The sequence below is a fragment of the Crocodylus siamensis genome, chromosome 9 (assembly GCF_052110815.1).
Source record: "Crocodylus siamensis isolate JL-2025a chromosome 9, ASM5211081v1, whole genome shotgun sequence".
Classification (NCBI taxonomy): domain Eukaryota; kingdom Metazoa; phylum Chordata; order Crocodylia; family Crocodylidae; genus Crocodylus; species Crocodylus siamensis.
In genome coordinates this window covers 72,255,587-72,276,347 of record NC_143403.1, presented here as the reverse complement: position 1 = coordinate 72,276,347, position 20,761 = coordinate 72,255,587, and the positions used below count along the sequence as shown (strand labels likewise).

The 20,761-nt window shown below is 38.0% G+C and overlaps 1 protein-coding gene across 6 annotated transcripts in view; it reads right to left on the bottom strand.

Moving 5' to 3' along the window:
• The window catches only part of IFT81 (intraflagellar transport 81), a 54,129-nt gene that overhangs the window by 7,500 nt on the left and 25,868 nt on the right, over positions 1-20,761 (bottom strand). For 5 of the 6 annotated variants that reach the window (XM_090062222.1, XM_090062223.1, XM_090062224.1 and 2 more), the window contains 5 exons: positions 13,226-13,375; positions 10,965-11,093; positions 9,104-9,193; positions 6,418-6,504; positions 4,961-5,193 (listed from right to left, as the gene is read on the bottom strand). In XM_090062222.1, coding sequence (XP_089918348.1) covers positions 4,961-5,193; positions 6,418-6,504; positions 9,104-9,193; positions 10,965-11,093; positions 13,226-13,375 — 689 coding nt within the window. The remainder of the gene's footprint in view (positions 1-4,960; positions 5,194-6,417; positions 6,505-9,103; positions 9,194-10,964; positions 11,094-13,225; positions 13,376-20,761) is intronic. The other variant, XM_090062225.1, reaches the window with a different exon arrangement.

Below are 20,761 nucleotides of genomic sequence, written 5' to 3'. Positions count from 1 at the left end.
ACTTAGGAGCATAACTCTTGACATCCATTGCAACAAGTATTGGCTTATGGCCGTAGCAAGTGAACAGAACCATTCCCCAAAGTATCCAAACTTCATACATGAAACCTGTCAGCATGATATGCTAATCAACACCACATTCTAGCATGTTCTGATATGTGATGACCTTTCCCATATTTATTTATTCAACATTTAGGTGACATATTTAGAAGCAACATATCAACTTCTCCAGACCTGAAAACCAAGCATTACTGTGCATGTGTATTAAGTGCTCTTGGGGGCAGACAGCTTGCTATTTGATAGAATGCAAAATAGTCCATATACCTAAAGAACATCATACTTGCTCAGGACAGAAAGCACTGTGCACAGGAAATCCCAGAAGACTTCTTGTGCAAGAATAGAGACAAGAGGACTGAAGCTTCCTTCAGTGTTGATTTTCTGATACTTCACCTATATCTACTGGCTAGTGCAGCCTTTGTGCTACAGCACGGTATTTGGGCCCATGGGCAGGAGAGAACGTAATGCTCTGACAGTCCTGGATTATTTTAGCTAGCACAACTTAGAACGGCCATGAAGCTACTGCCGGTTGCACTGCAAGCCAAAACAATTCCCAGCTATTCTCAGGAGATCAAAGGAGGTGAAAGCCACCTCAACTCACCTCCTTCCCTTTAGGTGTGCTGGAAGCTTCTCACCCATTTGAGAACATGGCACCAAGAATGTACATTTTTTTGTAAGCAACCTTTTCTTTTCTTTTCCTTTTTTAAAGATGCACTTATTGCAAAGCAATGATTAGAAAATTAGAGCTCTTGTCCACAGTATCTTTTTTTCTCCTTTACTATTTATAATGATGGCTGGAAGGAATGCAACTTAATAATTTAATTTTAAAAAAAAATCTATTTTTAGAGAACAAAATTAACTTTTCACATTCCTTAGTCCTGACTGCACGGAACAGAGTTTACGTTCAATAAAAAGGGTCAGAATTAAGGCATTTTTTGTTCAATACATTAGGAAAGCGCTGCTCTATTTATGGCTCATTTTAGTTCTGTTTACATTCCAGTGCCCACTGGAAATACATACACACTCCAAAAGGATGTTGAGAAACTCATTCTCTCTCAATATTTAGCTTTTGGTAAGTATCTGGACACTGAAGCCTCCACTAGACTTATTTAACTGTGATGGGTCTTTGAACTCACACAGAGGTCAACATGAAATGTTTATCATTTTGCCTATTGTAGCTCTACTTTCATGCTTAACAGGAGTTGAATTAAGCAAGATGATATCTTGCTCACTACATCCAATAGCCCGCAACTCAACTCACAGTGCTCCATTTTTAATATTCCTCCATTGTGTAATCCCATTTCCTTGATTCCATTAAATATTAGACAGACTACAACAGCATTCATTGCATGCTCTGCTCTAAGGAGCATCCTGTCTTAAAAAAATAAAGGGAAACAGAAGGGATGCACCATATAAAGAGATTAGGATGGGGACAGGCAGGGTTATTAAGTACACATTTGGAAGGGTGGGTTTTTATGTTCCTTCCACCACGTTCAGCTGACTCATGCTCCCTTCCCTGCTCAGCTAAAGCTCAAACCCTAGCTGGTGCTGAAGACTGACCTCTATGGGTGGATCTAAAATTTTGAAAAGAGTAGAGAGTCTCCCAAGGCTGTGAAACAGGAAGAGAGACTAGGAACAGATAGCAGATGGCAAAACTGTCCTAAAAAAGGTTAACTGGATTAGCAGAACATCAGGACCATTAACACCTCTGGAGTGAGGAACAATGAGCCATTAAGTCAACCGACTCCAGCAGCTGCCTGACCAGTAATGCAACAGCTGCTGTACTGCAGAGCAGGAATCGAAAGTAGGATGCTTTTATCCTGGGCACAAAGTCAGCTTCCCTGATTAATACATGCCCCCCAATTTTGGGGGTCTGATTGTGGGGGAAATGGTGTGTGTTGTATGTGAGAAAATAATTTATAAACGACAATTATTACTGAATGCCTGTAGTCCATTAGTACCCAGCTCACTGTTCTGGACTGTCTACAACTATGCAGTAAGCCCTGGTCCATGACCCAGACAACCTGCAGTTTAAGACGACAAGAGACCCCAACAGAGTTGGGGAGAAGAATATTATGTCTATGTAAGTTTACAGAATTGTTGACCATAATCACAAAAGTATGTACCCTTCTCATCTGTCCCTTAATGGAGCCATCAAATAGGTCACTGGAGATAGCTAAATAGATCAGCAGCACTGCCCTCCTCAGAGACCACTCTATTGCCTGGGGTGTGATCCACAGTTTAGGGAAGTCATCTGGGAGTCTCTCCATTCATTTTAGTGGATTTTGGATCATGCCAACAGACTGAAAGGGTCACAGGTTGAAGATGGAAAGATACTTTACCATAACATAGAAGGTAGCTGCCAGTTGCTTAGGAACTCTTTGAAGATCATCAGTAGGCTATAGAGTCCAGACCACAGCTCAAAACCAAATACCTATAGCCATAGTTCTCAACACCCTGCTTCTGAGGGTGCCACAGGGTACAAGGAGATAAACACTTGCTCTTCCCTGCCCCGTCACTATGCAAGGAGGTAAGCATAGGCTCATCTCTGCCTGGCTCTAGCAGAAGGCAGCAAGTTCCTGTTTGCCCCTGCTGGACCCTGAATGAGGAGTTAAGTGCTTGCTCCTTCCTCCTCCCCATCAGAGGAGCAAAGCACAGGCTTGTCTGTACCAGCTTCAGAGCAAGGAAGTAAGCTCATAATTGTCCCAGTTCCCTGTACAACAGTGGGACAAAATGCTTGCTCCTCTTGCTGCCTCCCACCAAGAATTAAGTGTGGCAATTAACAAATTAGTTACTGAACCGGGTGCCGCTCAAGTCGCAGGAGATACGGAGGGATGCCCAGAGCCTGAGAGTGCTGAAACCACTCCCCTAGGGCAAGGGGTCATTGCCAGACTGTGGCTTGCCAGCCTAATGACACTTGTGTTATGAACCCATACAAGTTGTCTTGCTTTTCTGTTGCATACTTTTACCTTGTATTTGGACCCATACAGTATCATTCCATCATTTCCTTCTTACTTTTCTTCAACATGTTTTAAGCAGAAATTTAGATGGCCAACAGTTCAAGCAGTTCAGTACATGGGCCCATTTACTTTTTATTTTAACCAAGGTATTTCAGTATGCCATAGAGTTATTTTTTCCCCACAGGATATTGTCAGTGTGATAATTTTTTTAAGAATTTTGGCAGCCTGTACAAAAGGATATATGGGAACTACTGCACTGACAGAGTAGATTATGATGGATCACCAGCACTAGTCTGTCATGTCGTTGAACTACAGATAAAGAAATCACTGAAGAGTTCTCACACCAAAGATCTAGTGACAATGGCTTTGTACAGGCTAAGCAATAAACACACAGACTCATTCATGTAAACCTTGGGTGGCTTAGCAAGACACCAGTAAAACTGATGATTTCAAATCAGCACTGCACTGCGTAGCGTTTTATTGATGTCATCATAATTGTTAACTTTTTAAAAAAACTAGATGCATTTGTTCTTCTAAACTCAAAGAACATTTTCCCCATAATTTCAATAGGAACTGGATCTTTACCAAAAATAGGCAACGTTACTGTTAAAGCTAAATTTAGATAATTTCTCAGACATAAGAAAATTTATTTCCAAGGAAAAGAAATGTCAGCTACAAACAGCTTTGAAAAAACTAGTTACAATACTTTATGCAATGTTAATTCTTAATGTTCAAGTAATTAAATCAATTAATTTTAAATGGTAAATCCATTAAACAATTTAGTTTTATTTAAAAAAGACCTTAAACAAGCTTAGTTAAGTCCAGTTGGAAACAAAATTTCTGTTCCATGGGAAATTCTATTATTTCAAAATGTTTTTCATTCTAAAATCATAATTAAATATTAGATTTCATCCTGTTGAATAAAAATGCCCAAGAACATTGATTGATCAGATGTTTAGTTTTGTAGTGTTGAATCATTTTTTCCCATTTTTAGTGTAAGAGTAAAAATATGGAATAAATGTAGAATATAAAAAAATTGAAAGAGAAATATATTTCTCCTTTTAATAAAAAAAGTCTACATGACATGAATTAAAATGTTTCGACACTGTTGAAACAAAATCTTCACATCTTTTCACGAAGACCATTTAATCAAAATCAAAATGTTCCCGCAAAAGATTTGGCTTTTTATTAGACTACATTTTGAAAACTATATAAAAATAATGCTGGTCAGAGTTTTTATAACCATTTTCCTCCTCTTCCCATCATTCCTAGATGAAGAAAGTATATTGAAAAGTGAAGGAGGTTCTGCCTTTAAACTGGAATGAAACACACTAACAAAGACAATTCCTAGGAGGACTGTGTCCAGTAATATTATACTATCTCTTGGTGAAAACTATCCATAAGGCTGACTTGTGTCAAGTTGGATGGAGGGTACCAGCAGCAAGGAACAATTTCTGTTGAGCACAGGCACTCCTCCTTTCAAGTAGCCATGGCCATGTAAGGTCTTGCACTAGAAAAGGAGTTGGAGGGATGGCAAGAACCAGTCAGAATCTGAGGACAGCATATACTTTACCTCTGAAAAGTGGTGCACTTTCTGCTTCCATATGCAGAAGCCCTGAAGGGAATCTGACCAACTCAGCCATGCTTCCTTTATGGGGCTTGGCAAGAGCACAGGTCCTCTGAATCCCCTCCCAACAGGAGCCACAAGTTGAAAACTATTATCTGGCCTGCCTTCTCCAACACGCAGGGAAAAGCTTGTGGTATGTTTGAAAGAACTGGATATAGAGCAGGATCTGTCAGACAGATACTTATTTTTAGATCATTATAGCATTTTTTAAACATACAGAATGAAATCCTTTTTTCCAGTTAAAATGCCAATGAGAAAAGTCCTCTCTAAATCTCAGTTTATCAAAGTTCTCTGAATCCACACATAAGAAATAATTTACCTAATTGCTTTTCTTCTTTCCTGGGGATCTGGGGAGATGTACATCTTCATTTCATCTTTCGCACGCTGAAGCTGCACTTCTAGGTTCTGAACAGAAATACACAGTAGTTTCAGACAGCCTGAAGTTTCACCTAAACAACGTAGGGTTTTTTGTGGTCTTACCTGTTTTGTGCAGTTAATAAAATGATAGCCACTTTCTTCCTGAATACACTCTTGACGAAGCCCTCTGACTTCCTGAAGAATGAAATCATTTTTATTGAGTGAGAACAACAGAAAAGCCACAGCAGACATACTGGAATACTGCGTAACGTATAATGGGGTGTGCTTAAAGAAGAGACCTGCTTGCAGGGCTCTGACTGCAGGAAAAGGTCCTACATATACATGGATAAAATATGAAGGGAATTCAGTTACTTAACCCAATCATGTTTCCTAGAAACAAAAATCTTCACTTTGGAGCCAAAATCTTTGAATGCCATAAAGATTTTGCTCACCCTACACATGGACACAAGAAGAAATTTCTAAGCCGTTAATATTTACAAAATGATTTAAATGCTCTCTCACCCAGGCACTCTTGTGGCTCTGCAGCAGCAGCGCATAATGGTAAAACAACATTACATATGGTTGGTGCCTTAAATATGAAAATGATACAGGCTTTACAGTATTAACGATCTCTATAAATGGTAATTAGAAGGATCACATTTTGTCTGGACATAAATTTTCAGTCATGTTCTAGCAAGTAACTTGATTGCCAGTTAACAACAACCAAGTACTAAACACAACTAGGAACAAGTGTGTATTGTCTGGAAACTATTTAGGAAGTGTCTCTATTCAGAGGTTACAGTCATAGCAGTAAATATACTAACTGACAATGAATTACCTTGTGTTAGACCATGAGTTAGGGCTTGTCCACCTGGAAAAATTGCTAGGAATAGCTAGTGCAGAACAGTTATTGTGGTAAAGGTAATCCACACTAACTCACTTTGTGGATACTCTTATTCCTCTTGAATTAAACTACACCTTACACAGACACTTTACTCATTTAAACAGCCAATGCAGTTATATAAATGCCTCTGAAGATTTCTTCTGGCAAATAACTGATTAACATTAAAATGCCCAAAATCTATCCTAGCAGGTTCTGCATAGCTGAGCACAGATTCTGACAGCTACATCTTCTACTACAAGATTTTTGCAAGTCAGGAGTTAGACTGCACTGGATAGACTGCCAGGTTCACTGAGTTCTTTTGATGCTATTCAAAATAGAAGCCATATACAAGTCTAGCTATCTCCATGCTTTAGACAGCTTGAGGTAGAGAGAGTTGGGAATGCATAGCCATTGACTCATTTCCACCTTCTATGTATTGGGCCTTCCATGTGAAGAAGGAAGGAAAAGGAGAAGGAATCCCATTATGACTCCTCTGTTTCAGAGAGTCTGGAACTACACGCTGACAGCAATCTTACTTGTTCCAGCGTGGAGCGGTTGCTTTCTAAACCTGCCGCACAGCTGTCATATTGGACTTTTTTTTCATCACATTCTTGAGTTAATTCCTGGGGTGAAGAGGAGAGAAGGTCATGTCAATGAAAACTTCAAGCTGGTAACATGTGGCACCTAAGCAATGTATGTGCTTGTCAATCTCACCCTTTAACATCAGCTGGCACGCTCAGAGCTACTTACATAACCTAAGCAGACATACGAGTATCATTATACATAAGGGAAACCTGCATGTTGAAGGATCAGTAGTATAAACTGTGAGTGGCCTTTTTATATTTATATCCACTATCTTTAACAAGGTGGCTTTGATTTCTAACTACTTTAAATTGTGTTAAGGGTTTATACTTGCTGTTTAAACATTATAAGCTTATGAGAACATAAATGATGTATGAAGTCCCATTTACAATAATTTGGTTGACATATTTTCCATATAAAATGAGATGGCCTGTGTGGAAGGAAAGGAAAGTTATGTTGCTTGTTAGCAAACAAGAAAAATAATTGTACTAAGCTATCAAAAGCTGTTCTTATAGTTGTATACAACAAACTGCGTTATCTTGTATCTGCTGAGCAACAATTAAAATGAACTGTTAAAAAGTGCTTCGGAACTCAGCTAACAAGCCCCCCTGAAAAACTAGAAACCATATCTTCCACCTTAACGGGAAGTGGCCTACTGACACCAGGTGAGGCTTTGAATGGCATGCTGTTTTTAACAGGGCTGTCAAACTCACTTGAGGCCCCAGGCCATTTTCAGACTGCTAGGCTCCTTGTAGGCTGGATCCAGTCGGGGCAGAAGGGCTGCCACAGTGGCTACCATGGCAGTGGAAAGTGGTCCAGTTTGAGGGAGTTCACTGAGGGGTGGCAGTGGGAAACCAACATTGCCACCGAAGGCTGTGCCCAGAAGAATCAAGGGGCCCCAGATTCTGCAGCACGTCAAGGCCTCCCATTTCTAGTAGCCCAACAGTAGCCTGGATACAGAGGCTTTGCAAGCCAGATGTGGCCCACAGGCTGTATGTTTGACACCACTGGTCTATGAACCTTATAAAATGTCTAAAGCACGTAGATAAATTTTCTATCTTCGAAGCCCTGATACAGAAGATTATATTAACATGCATTACTGTCCAGATGGAATTTTATCCGTAATCCATTTTTAAAAGGAATACTTTAGCAGAAATTCATTAGTATTCAATAGAGGGGCAAACCAATAAATAGCAATTTCAGAACTTTGATATTGCCCATTCTTCCTGTCCGATTTTGTTTTGCCCTGAAGAAATTCTGGCAAGTGAAAAAGCTTAAGCCAGATAACTACACCCATTTCTGATGCCCTTAGATACTTCTTGTTGCAAACTGCTTGTCTCAGCCTCATTTTAAGCTAAGCCTAGTTGTTCCACTTCTCTAGGCTTCCCTAAACTTCATAATTCTTTTATGAATTATGCATCTCTCTCATGTAACTAATACTAGTGTTATTTATTGTTTAAATCATTCTATTTTCTCTGTTTGTGTATATGTAGCTATATTATATATTATATAAAATGTACACCTTAAGGGGTACAATTCAATGACATCCACAAGGTAGTACAGATTGGTGCCAACGGAGGATCCAGCTCTGAGGGTGTGCCCACACCATGCCCCTGGCATCTTGGGGAGGGACATGCTCAAGCATAGGCCACCTACCTGTTGCCACTTGTATGCACCAATCTGGGAAATGGGATGGTGTCTCCTGGGGCTGCTCTCAAATGCGTAGGAGACAGAGGGCTCAAAAGCAGCAACAGGGATGTCCTCAGTGCAGCTATACCACCATGACAGGCTGAGAGCCATGGGACTCTTTAGCCTGGAAAAGCGTAGGCTCAGGGGTGATCTGATGGCCACCTATAAGTTTATCAGGGGTGACCACCAGGATCTGGGGGAACGTTTGTTCACCAAAGTGCCCCAAGGGATGACGAGGTCGAACGGTCACAAACTCATGTCCAGCCTGAAACAGTCTTGCAGAAGGAAGAATTTCTTTACTGTCCGAGCCCCCAAGGTCTGGAACAGTCTGCCAGCGGAGGTGGTTCAAGCACCTACATTGAACACCTTCAAGAGTAAATTGGATGCTTATCTTGCTGGGATCCTATGACCCCAGCGGACTTCCTGCCCTTTGGGCAGGGGGCTGGACTCGATCTCCCGAGGTCCCTTCCAGCCCTAATGTCTATGAAATCTATGAAATAATTCAGGGGTTGATGTACACAAGTGGAAGCTATTTGGGTGGGGGAAGTCACATGTGTTTCTGCCCTGCAGTGCCAGAGATGTGGTGTTGACATAACCCCAGAGTTCTAAGAAACCAAGTAGAACCTAAGTATCAAGCATACAAGCTTGAATTTTCACAGAGATCAACTCAGCTTTTAAGTCCATACACAGAATCATTATTATGCACAAACTTCTGCAAGAAAATTTCTATATGCATTTACTGTCTACAGACCGATTGGCCTGTAACACCAATTTTATGCTGCTATAAGTTCCCATAACACTGCAGTCGCACCAGTAGAAGAATACAGCACAGAAGCAGGTGCCATGTGTATCTGAGACTGCACAGGCAAAGGCATGTCCCACATAACTACCTGGCACACATAGCTAACTGACATCCATTGTATATCATGTTCTTGAAACAGCATGACTAACCTGGCACTTCTGCCGCAACTGTCTCAATTCTTTGACAACTGGAGCCAGGCTTGACTTCTTTTCTGCTACCGTTGCATTCAGTTTTTTTACCTGATGTGTAGGAAAAATATATTTCATGAATGTGTCATCAATATGGTAATATAGTGAGAGCATTAGGACTGGAATGGAGGGAGGAAAGGGGGTGAAAGTAAAGGATATCGTAAGATGTGACAGAAGGAGGCAGACTGAACTATTATAAATGTTAGGGGTACCATCATTCAGGAACATATTACACCCTGCTTTTATAGTTTTAACTGCTTTATTAGAATCCCCTGACATTCTGCCTGTCCCTTATGCTGTATATAGAATTGATTCATTCTATCTGGCTGATTATGCAATCTATTGGCTGGCGTACTCTGGCAGCCAAGGTGGAAAAAAAAAATCTCTCTGAGCCCTTTTAGGTCAGGTGCATGGACAGTCAAACCCTGACAAGCTTAAAAAAGTTTAAAAAAAAAAAAAAGGTTTGCTGTGCTTTTTAAAGTTACATGCATATGCTGTAAGCATTTATCTGGAAGCATAAAGAATAGCTGCAAAGAACATCTGGATCAGTAATAAAAATAACAAATCCTTGTATAATGCCCTTGGATCAGGTTAAATATAAAATTACACAGATTTGTGCTCAACTTATTTCCTCCTCTTTTCAAAACTTTGGAGGTAGGCATTTTGCACAATCAATCATAAAAGGGGAGCTTGTCTATGGAATAAAGGATAACTTCTCCCTTCAGCAGAAGTTGGCTCAGGCCTTATGGGAATTGTCAAGCTCTCTCCCCCACCCCGACTTTCACCACCCTCCTAAGTCCAGTTCAATCCCTAACCCTTTCTCCTGCTTGACAAACTGGCTGGAAGCCCAGCAGGTAGGCTCTTGGCTGGACTTCAAACATCATGTTCTTTGCACATGCCCTGACACACTGGGGTTCCCATTCTTTTTTTATCTGAACATTCCACGTTTCTTTGATGACACTCCAGAAGAGGAAATTGTTCATGCTCAGGCATTTCCTATTGCTGGCTTAGTTCCTATCTTTTTTTTTTCCAAGCATATTCATGATAATTGTGAAAATTGTTTAAAATATATATATAAAAACACAAGCATTTTAATTAAGGAGAATTAATTATCCTAACAGTTCTTATTATATTTAACCTCTTGGCTCAGAAATACTGTTTTAAAACAAAGTGACTGGATGATATGTAAAGTGTTAAAAAAATCTAAGAAAACCCTTCCCTCAAAAAACTGTTTTGCTTTGTTATTCCACATAACGAAAGAAGGCTGGAGAACCTTTAAAAAAAAACAAAACCCTGCTTGTTTTTTTCATGAGAGATTGAAACCCTGTCTTTTTTTTAACACCTTGATGAATGACAGTGACAAAAGCCAAAATAACTGAAAGCCAAACAACAGAGAGAGGAATGGATTTTTGGCCATGTTAATTAAAAAACTATTGTTTGAAAACATCTTTTTCATTCTGACTAATTAACACTTATGTAAAAAAACTTTGTTAAAGATGCAACTAAAATAGTCTATGAAATCACTGCACAGTCAAAACCAAAGAAAAGCAAACTTGATAGCCCTGACAAGGAAGAAAAAAGCAGGAGAAAACATTTAAAGTCCTTCTTTGTACTTCAAAAGGAAATAAAATGTGTACATTTTAATAAAACTCATGTACCCTTTGTAGATATTTATTCTTTAAAATATGTTACAAAACCTACTGCTACAAATATACATTGCAATGAAGCAAAAGCCCTGGACAGGGAAGTTATTCCAGCTTTTATTTTTCAGGAACTAAACATCAAACTTGTAGAAATGTAACAGTTAAAATCAGGAAATCACCATTTCAGACATGTTATCTAACGTTCGTCCCTTCATTTCATCCGTCTCGCTTTTTACTGCAGATACTCTTTCCAACTCCTCTTGAGTATAACTGTACCCAGAGATCCCCTTCTTGTCTTCAGTTGCTTGCTGCAGACACAGGAACAAATACAAAATATGACTATAGGAGCTGGCATATCATGAAACAAAAGCTCTGATGCAACTGAAATACTGCAAGAAAGCTGAAGGTAAGCTAAGTGCTGAAATCAGTTTATTTTAAGAATAACACAATGATTTGACTCTCTATAAGAACACTCCACCTGTATTTGCCATGTTATTATTCTCTAGGGCATTAACTGCTTCCTGCACTATCACAAGCTGGGGTGAGGGCCAAAGGCCACTCAAGTCAACAGAAAAACTTGCCACTAATTTCACTGGCTTTTGGATCAGGGTCTGTACATAATTTTAAAGTTTCTAATAAGGATGTCAATATTGATAATATCATCTATACCAAATAGAAGTAATTCTATAGACAACTGCTCATCCAAACAAGTACAGAATACAGTATTGCTGAACTATTAACTGTATTCTTCAATGATGTTTTACTTACAGAAGACACCTTAAGGCATTTTTTAAACATAGAAAACTATTTTTCCTGTTAGTTTCTTCAAAATATTTGGAAGGCAGTACTTACAGGAAGTTTTTAACTGTGTTTTATTTTGGTTACATTTTAACAAAACTTTATCTTTTCATTCACATTACAGTTATTAATAGTTATCATTAAATATGTAAAAAGGTAGTTTGGTCATACAAAACTCGCCAATGCACAGGGCCTTAATTCTATAGCAGTAGCCCAGATCTGCAAATTCCAATTGCATCACTCCTAGGAAAACCACACAAAAAATACAGGTTTCTTAAGTCTCTCAGAATAGCTCTGGCCACCATGGTGGGGAGCATTTTGTGGGATTTAATAACTTGTAGCAATTTAAGATGGACATGATCTTCACTGCTTAAAAAAAAAACCAACCCCCCCCAAAAAACCAAAACCTGCTGGGGGGGTTTTAAGTGTGAAATGATGCATGTGAGCTATTCCATGGTGAAAACCTAGTGGAGGCAAAAGCTGGGCAATTTTATGGCAAGGTGAATCAGCTGTGGGCCGGGATTTAGCGCTAACCTAACCTAGCAACCTGGTAGGAAAATGACTGGTGCTTTGTCTGCTAAGATTTTGCAGTGGGATGGCTAATGCATACTAGCTATCCTGCTGTAAAAAACAGACACACCGACATGGTTTTTTTTGCAGTGATGATGTAGCTATACTCAGCAATGCCTTGTAGCCAATTCCTCCTCATGGATCATTTATCCTGAGGAAATGCCCTGACCCTTACTGATACTAATTAAACAAATTTTATAGCTTGATTCACAAAGAGTAGCTCCATTTTTGTTTTGTAAACAGTGAATCTCCTAAAGAACGGTTGCACTGACCAACATAACACACTCAAATATACGAGCTTTCTTCTTTAGAGGTTTTCCATGTTTTTTTTTTTATCAGACCATTTGTTAAAAAAAAAAAAAACCGTACCTCTTTGCAACAAAATAGGACTAACACTAGCCATAAAATAAAGCTAAATCCATAAACAAAACTATACCAAAGTGATAACAGAAAGTAGAGAGAGAAAAAAACCCTGTTTGTGTTTGGATGAAAATACGTTTCCTGGAGGCTTACAGTGATGCATATTCTGCTGTTCTTGATTGATGCTGGAAATCCTCCTGTCATCCAATGCTAGAAGCACTTTTTGGCTAGTATTCAATTTCTGCCTCTCTTCTAAATGCTTTGCACTAAGCTGTTTGTCTTTCTAGTCCTATTCCAGTAGTTGTCATGCTATAGAAGTAGCTTTTACCTGAACCTGACTACTGATAAGGCAATCGTAAAGCCTTCACTGTATGCTAAAGATCACCTGCAACTCTTTAATAGCCCAATCCTGCTCCTTAATTGAAGTCAATTAATGTACTGCCATGGATTTCAGTATGCAAGATTAGATCATTCAGGTTAAACCCTCTCCCCACTATTTCCAGTCATGAAATATAACAGCCCAGAAAAACCTTGAAGTGATACAATTCCTATACCACAGTATGATTTGCCTGGTTTTAGCAAACACCAGGAAAACTCTGAGGTTTGTATACACTGAAAATGTCAATATAATTAAGTCAGTTTAACTGTTTTAATGGTTCCAATAGCAGCAATAAGAGATCTGACAGCATTGTAGTGCTAGTTTTTGCATTACCAACTGCTCCTGAATAGCATCATGGCGCTGTTTAAGGAGTTCTTCCGTTCTCTGCAGAATACCATACTCTGCTGTAATTTCTGCTATTTCTTGACGCTTCTTTTTGTAAAACGTGTTCTTGCTTCGAAGCTTATTAACATAGCGTTTAAACTGAAATGAGAGTTAACAAGCACATTTGAAATCTAGTTTGGATGCAAAAGAATGGCCTTATTAAACCCTGCTTCTTCATAAACCACAAACACTCTCCTCGCATTGTGCTTTGAAAGCAGAGCAGTGTGGCGTGTTGCACAGAGGACTGGGACTCCTAAGTTCCCTTCCGGTTTTGCCCCTCGCTTAGATGTGTGGCATCAGGAAAGTCAGTGCCATGCCTCGGTATCTTAGTTTGACCATTTGTAGCATAGAGATCATTCAGTTCTACGCATCTGCCTTCTGGAGGGCTGAAAAGGACAGTTAGTGCTTGTAAAATCTTTTAAGAACCTGGGATACTAAAGCTAGTCTAATAGTACTTTACACTTATACCAGCATGTTTCCTGTCAAGAATTTCAAAGAGCTTTAACAAACCAAGGATTGCAACATCCTTCTGAAGTAGAAAATTGGCATCCTTTATAGACAGAAAACTGAGACAGAGAGATAAATTGTTCAGATTCCACCATAAAAGAACCCAGGTCTCCCAATCCCTGCTCATGAACTTTATTCACAAGACCGCCCTCCCTCTTGTAAGAAGAAAGGCAAAGAATAATAACCATGTTATTGTTAATGTTCCAATTACCTCCGATCTGGGTTGCTTTATTTTTTTTACTATGAGTTCTATTTGCTCCCTATATTTTACCAGTGAACATGTAAAAACTAAAGACCCTCAGAGTATTATAGGGGAGGACAGAAGAGTGAGAAGAGAATATGGATAAGTGAACAAGGGAAAAAGATGAATAATTAAGTGTTGGTTCACAAGAGACATTGTGTTGTTCTCTTTCACAACTCTTACTGAAGCTAAATATATGTTCTTGACTAACCACTTTTAATAAAAGGACAGTGCAAAAAAGAGTTAACCGCTTACTTCATATACACAGATAGAGGACTAGTGCAAAGATGAACTAAGATAAAAATCACATAACATTAATAACCAGGAGTTAAATTTTTTGCTTTTTAGAAGTCAAGCACAATAGTTCATATCTTTACAGATCAACATAAGGTTCACGTTTGTCTCAATTTTTAAGTGTTCAACTTGTAAGAAGCCTAAAAAAAACTGAAATCCTTGTTATACATGCAAATAGCTGAGGTCCTAAAATTAGTAATATATATATTTTAATAGGACTTAATCTTCCTGTGCACTTTAGTTTCCTGGTTTCTGTAATGAGATTCTCCTCTACATGCTTCACAAGGACATTCTGAGGCAAAATTCACTGACTTCTGGAAAGTGGTTTTAGATCAGAAATAGACAGCAAGGAATTCAAAACAAATGATATACATTACATAAGTTAGCGTAAAAACAGATTTAAACTGTCCACCAGCATGGATAAGAAGATTAGTTGTAGAATTAGTGTATTCTTCTCACAGAGAACCATAAAGAACACACCAGCAAGGGTTTTTTTTATCACTGAAAGCAAGTGTTAAACTTTAAAAATGAAGCTGCATGGAGTACTTAGATTGTGAAAAGTATATTCATTTTCCTTTTGAAGAACAAATGCAAAAATCTGATGTGACCATAGCCTAAGAACCCCTAGAGTCACTGTATGTTCTATAAAAAGTGCCCTGGGCAAAATGCCTAAAATGAAATCAAGCCTGTTCATCTGCCATTCTATGTAATATCTAGGCCAAAGCTTCTTCTGTTTTGCTGTGCTCCAGAACTATTTTTAAAGCCAAAAGCTATAAACGTTTTTGGTGAAAGAACAAACCCACAAATTACTCAATGTGCTCTATGCAGATTGGACTATGAGGGGCTTTAGAACACCATTTTACATTGTGAATATTACCTAGGACAAGGACAGACAAGGTCACGTTAAGTCATAGTACTAAAGAGTAAAGAAGCACTTCTGCTACAACTGCACTGAGGTCTTCATTGTTAAGGCATCCGCTGCAAATCTAACAGATTGTTGATTAATATAAGAAATGTTTTGTGACAATTCAAATATCCTTTCAGGTAATATAGATTTAAAAAAAATATAGTGTAAGCAAAGGTAAGCATTAACTTTTCTGTGCTTTCCAACTTAGTAGAAAAGATATATGTATTTATCTTGTAAAAAAGTAACAGCTTATACTGGTGCAAAGCAATTGAAGAAAAACATGGGCCGCCTTCTGATGGAGCAGGTCCAGTGATACTTCATTTGGACAGCAAAATATAGCAAAAATGATGTAAAGAAAGAAACTTCCTTCACATGTGACCATGTACAGCTGTCATTTATGATGGATTTTCTGTCACTTTACCCTGGGGTTAAAAGAAACCTATTATTCTCCTCCATTCTAGGACTACTTTTAAGGTCTTGAAAAAAACCTGAGTGGGAGATGCAGTATTTGCATATTCAATGTTTTACTAAATATAATCTACTTAACAATGGAAATCTAAGGAGATTTAAGAACTGATTCCACATATGTTCTATTATTAACTGACTGAACTTGAATTATACAACCAGCAAAAAAAATTTTTAAAGGATAATTCCTTTGCAATAGTGACAAGTGACCAGGACTGCAATTAATCCATTTTGGGAGATGCATATTAGCCTTTGTTTGATCCACTGCAATCCTCTGCTTTTAAGAAACATAGGTGTTCACATTATTTTAGTTGTGGGAATTGAGTAAAACAAGATACAAAAGAGTAGCAAGATGACAATGTCTTGTAGGCAATGACTTAAAACAGCATGGCAGAATTTTTTTTAAATATTTAGCCTACTTCAAACATGGCACATTTAAAAATCAGGCCCAAATCCAGGCCCAAAAACAGTGCAAGGGTAAACAGGCACAATCCAATTAAAAAAGGCTGGGATGGAGCTGGACAGTGCAACCCAACAAAGGTTGGCCTGCATCCCAACAGCAACGAACTGCTACTGCATGAGACTCCAGGCGTTAAGGAAACTGTAACTAACCCATATGGAAACAACTGATACTTTCCAAAGTGCAAGAGCGCAAAGGCATCATTGGCAGAGATGCTGAGCATCTCAAACTCCTATCAACTCAATTTCAACTAACAACCAAGTGCAAAAAAACCAAAACAAGCTTTTAACTTAAAATAACATATTACAGTAAGAGGAATTTTAAGTAAAAAAAGAAAATTTTAAAGGGTTAGCTATGTCCAGTCAAGTCATATTTTAACAATGTCATTTTCTCATAGACCAGGTCAACGGCTCCCTGCGTAGAATCTCAGCAGGATCTTCCTACAACATTCCCATGGATTTGCTGAGGCCCAAAATGATGTACTATTCAAAAACTATGGTCACTTGTGAAATTTCCTCTCTCATGCAACTTAACACAAACAGTTACTAAAGCTTCAGAGATTAAAATGACTGAACAAGAAGTGATTACTGGTGCTGAATTATCATTTAAAGTAAATAAACTAAGCTTTTGACCCATGCCAGAGGCCCCCTGAGATACAGGAGCTATGCAAATGAAAGCAAAAACAGTTTATACTTTTCCATCTGACTATTGATATGGGTAGATACAATAGAAAAAAAAAATCACTTGATAGCTATGTTATTGAAACCAAATAGTTATTAAAGCACCTTGCCTGAGAGCACCCAGGAAACCTGAGACAGCTAACGATTCACTCCCAATTCACAAAGTGGATGAGGATGTTAAGCCTATGTTCAAGTGAATGGCTTAAACTGAGATAAAACCTACATTTCCAACTCTCAGTTGTAGGCTTTAACCACAAAAGCATCTTTCCTATTCTTAACCTGGTGTACCTTTGACACTCATTATGGCAAATATCCAGTAAAATCAAAACTGGAAAGGGAAGTATGAAAGAAAATGAGCAATCAAGTTTCAAAGACATTTGGTCTCTGTGTTTAATAACTATAATTTTGAGCCATGTACATGGTTGCCTTTGTTCCCTCTTCTTTCTTTGCTTTCTCTCCTTTCATGAGCAAACAGATTATAAAAGAACACTACAATACAATGTTCTTTTATTATTTGTCAGCTGTTTCTGTTGATATTTACCATACGCAGTTTAGGACCGGAGACTCCAAAGGTGCTCAGCATTTGGCACCAATTTTGCAAAACACTAACTCATTCTTAACTTTAAGTATATGGGTAGTTCCACTGATTTCAAGCATACAACTCACATGCTTAATGTTAAGAAGCTGCAAAAGTGCTTTTTGGTTCAAGTCTTTGGCAAGAACTATTATTCTAACTCGTGTTACTACAGATTTTCTTTCAGTAAAAAGACAAGTTTCAAATCACAAGGAAGGTCAAAATTACTGTATGAAAATCTTAGCTTCATTTTTTTTTAAATAATGTTTCTAGCCCTCCAAGCTGCAAAGATAAAGAATGAAAACATGAACTCATGACTTTAAAATCAGAATACAAACAAAGAACCCAAAATATTATTAATTTTTAATTTATTTTAAAAGAAAACTCCCGGTTTTTAGGATTCTCTCTGTGTTGGCAATACTGACATTCTGAGTTCAAGGAACATAAAAACCTCAGTAGATTCATCCTGCTAATGACTTCTGTGAGGTTGGAAGTATGCAGAGCAAAGTTAAGAATTACACTTGTTTTTATATTAGAATGTTGTTAGTAATTCCAATGACTTCTTCATTCATTTCCTAGTATCAGTAGAGAAAAGCTTATAAGTCAAGCCATGCACATCTCATATTATGTCAACAGTAAGAAAATAGAAAGTGGAAGATTGCAAACTAATTACTCCAAAAATAACAGTAAAATATGCAGAAGACAGACTAGATAGATTCATTTTCTGAAAATAAGAAACCCCACAGATTTATCCCTCTGGCAATCCTTGTCAGTGGTGTTGTAAGGAATGATATTAAACAACATGTTCCTTATCAGGAAGCAAAGCAGAAAACAAGTATTAACTATGAAGATATGTAAAACTATTATTAAATTATTAAATAATGATATTATTATAATTAATTATAAATAATAAAATAATTATTATTAATTATTAAACAGTAATTTTTCTTTCCGAGGTGAAGAATCCAATTCAGCTTCCAGGCAAGCATTTTGTTAATACAACTTATTGCAATTAATTCTCATTAATTTTATCAGCAAGATAGCTGTAGAAAAGTTTAGTTGAATCTGTATGTTTATACTATAAATGAAGGAGCAGATGGTTATTTTGTTAGACAGTCCAACTAACATGATAAAGGTCTTGAAAGTGATTAAAAAGTTCCTAAGCATGACAGGTTCTTAATAATCTTTTTATGAAAGCTCTGAAGTTGAACTAGTACAGCCACTTGGGATTCGATTAATGAGTCATAAACTAAGAACAAAACTTTCGAAACAAGCCAATATTATCTCACTACAGTAAAAAGTATCCTACAGTGTGCTCATTAAATAGATCAATCAGAGAAATTCTTCATTAATGTTGAGTAGGACATTTCTTCTAGATTGTTTGCTCTTGGGCAAGAAGGATTATTACAGCAGCCATTACTAATGATTTGGACCAATCAGAATATATTTAATGAAAAAGCATTTCCAGTTATCACTGAAAATGCACAGATCAATAAAATTAATGATTTATTCATTCCATTGGGTGCTGAGAGAGCATTCAGTTGCGTGAAGCTGTATTTTATGTCAGAATCACTGCATACATTTGGCTTCAATGATGGTTAACGTCTTACAGCAAGAACTTCAGGCTTCCGTAAGAATTTTATATAGACTTTCCATCTTTGTACCCCCAGTAGAACTGACCATAATATTCTCTAGATTTAATACATCTATAGAACCTTTGGAAAAAGGATTAAAACCTTTCCTGATTTCTGTAGGAAGTACAAGAAAGAAATTGCTTTAGCCTGGAGGCAAAATATTTTCCAAGTCCTGGTTTAAACCACTTAATCTTCAAACTGTCAGCTCCTTGACAGCAACCAGACAGCGTACCTAGTATTGTACTAAAGGTTCATTTCCTGATGGACTCATTAATTGGGAAGCTTTTGGAGATCTGGGAGAACTGTCTATGGTTAAAAGCCTCCATTCTTTAATATATTTTCTTTGAAAATACCAGGGGAATCGCAGCATTTTTTTTGTTTTAACAAGAGGCATGGGGGTGGGAGGCAGCTGCATGAAAAAATAATTTCATCTAGTCCATGGGATTTCCTAGGCTACATTCTCAGCAACATATTCCTTTCGACTTCAACTATTGTGGGTAAGCCCAAATTTGATCCTCTTCTATTCTGATACCCTGGGAAAGTCTAGGCTCTCAGGGTCCTACGCTGAACTCTGAGAAGTACAATGTACTGTGAAAAGAACTAAAAATATCCCAGGTTTACCTAGGATCACTTGTAATTGAACCATTTACCCTTCTAAGTGTCAACATTTGATTCCCTAATTTTCAGGATCTGACAGCTGCAGCTAGCAGCTTGCCAGGCCAGCTTTGCCACTCTGCTCATTGTACTTCTGTTTGAAGTACTTGAAAGATTTTACAATCTCGGAAGAAAACAACTTGGCCCTAGTATTTTGTAGTTTGGTGTAGAACCAAATGGTCACTCCTTGCTGCCATGCTTTAGTTTGTAAATTCCATCTGGGTAAGAAATGCCTATTGCTGACTGCAAGGGCATATGTTCCTTTTATGTCTCATCCACTAATCCTGGCTTGTCCTAAACTAGATGGAGGGACTATCTTTTCACAGTACCTTTGTATATTGCTTAACAAAAAATACATCATATGCCTAGTTCTTTATAATGCTTGTCATCAGTAGATATTCAAGTACTGACAAAGGGGGTAGGCATCAGAATCCGAGGTTTTACAGATGAAGAAATTGAGGCATGGAGAACTGAACTGAACAGTTTCCAGCAGGCTCGCAGCTGAGCTGGAAATTAAACTCTGCTACATTCCAGTCCAGTCTCTATCCAGGGGGCTACCCATACCACCTCCTAATTCTAGGTTTGCATTGAAACAGTACCTGGGAGCACCAAACAACAAAAAATAAGATAGCAGAAAAAATGTATAATATTGACCTGTATGCTTGGGTAAGAATATGACTTCCATTGGCCCTGCATACAAACATGCTTCTCACAAAACAAAGTGTATAAAAAAGTACAGAAGCTCCTCACTAAAAGAACAGGCTTTCCCCACACCATGGGAGAATCTAAAAATAAAGTTTTAAAGACGTGAAGAGCAAGGCAGAATGCAGGGAACAGGGACTGTGGACAAACAGGTCTTCTCTTCTGCTTTCCTGTCTTGAGCCATTTCCTTGCTCCTAGGCAAAATCCAGCCAGGAAACCACAATTTGTTGTAAATAAATGTTTCTCTCTTTTTTTTCTTTCACGATACCAACATGCAATATTGTCCTGGACATAATGCAAAGCATTTGTGGATCTCTCTCTCATAATGCATTAGTATTGGACTACTAATCATTTCTTTCTGCTTAGA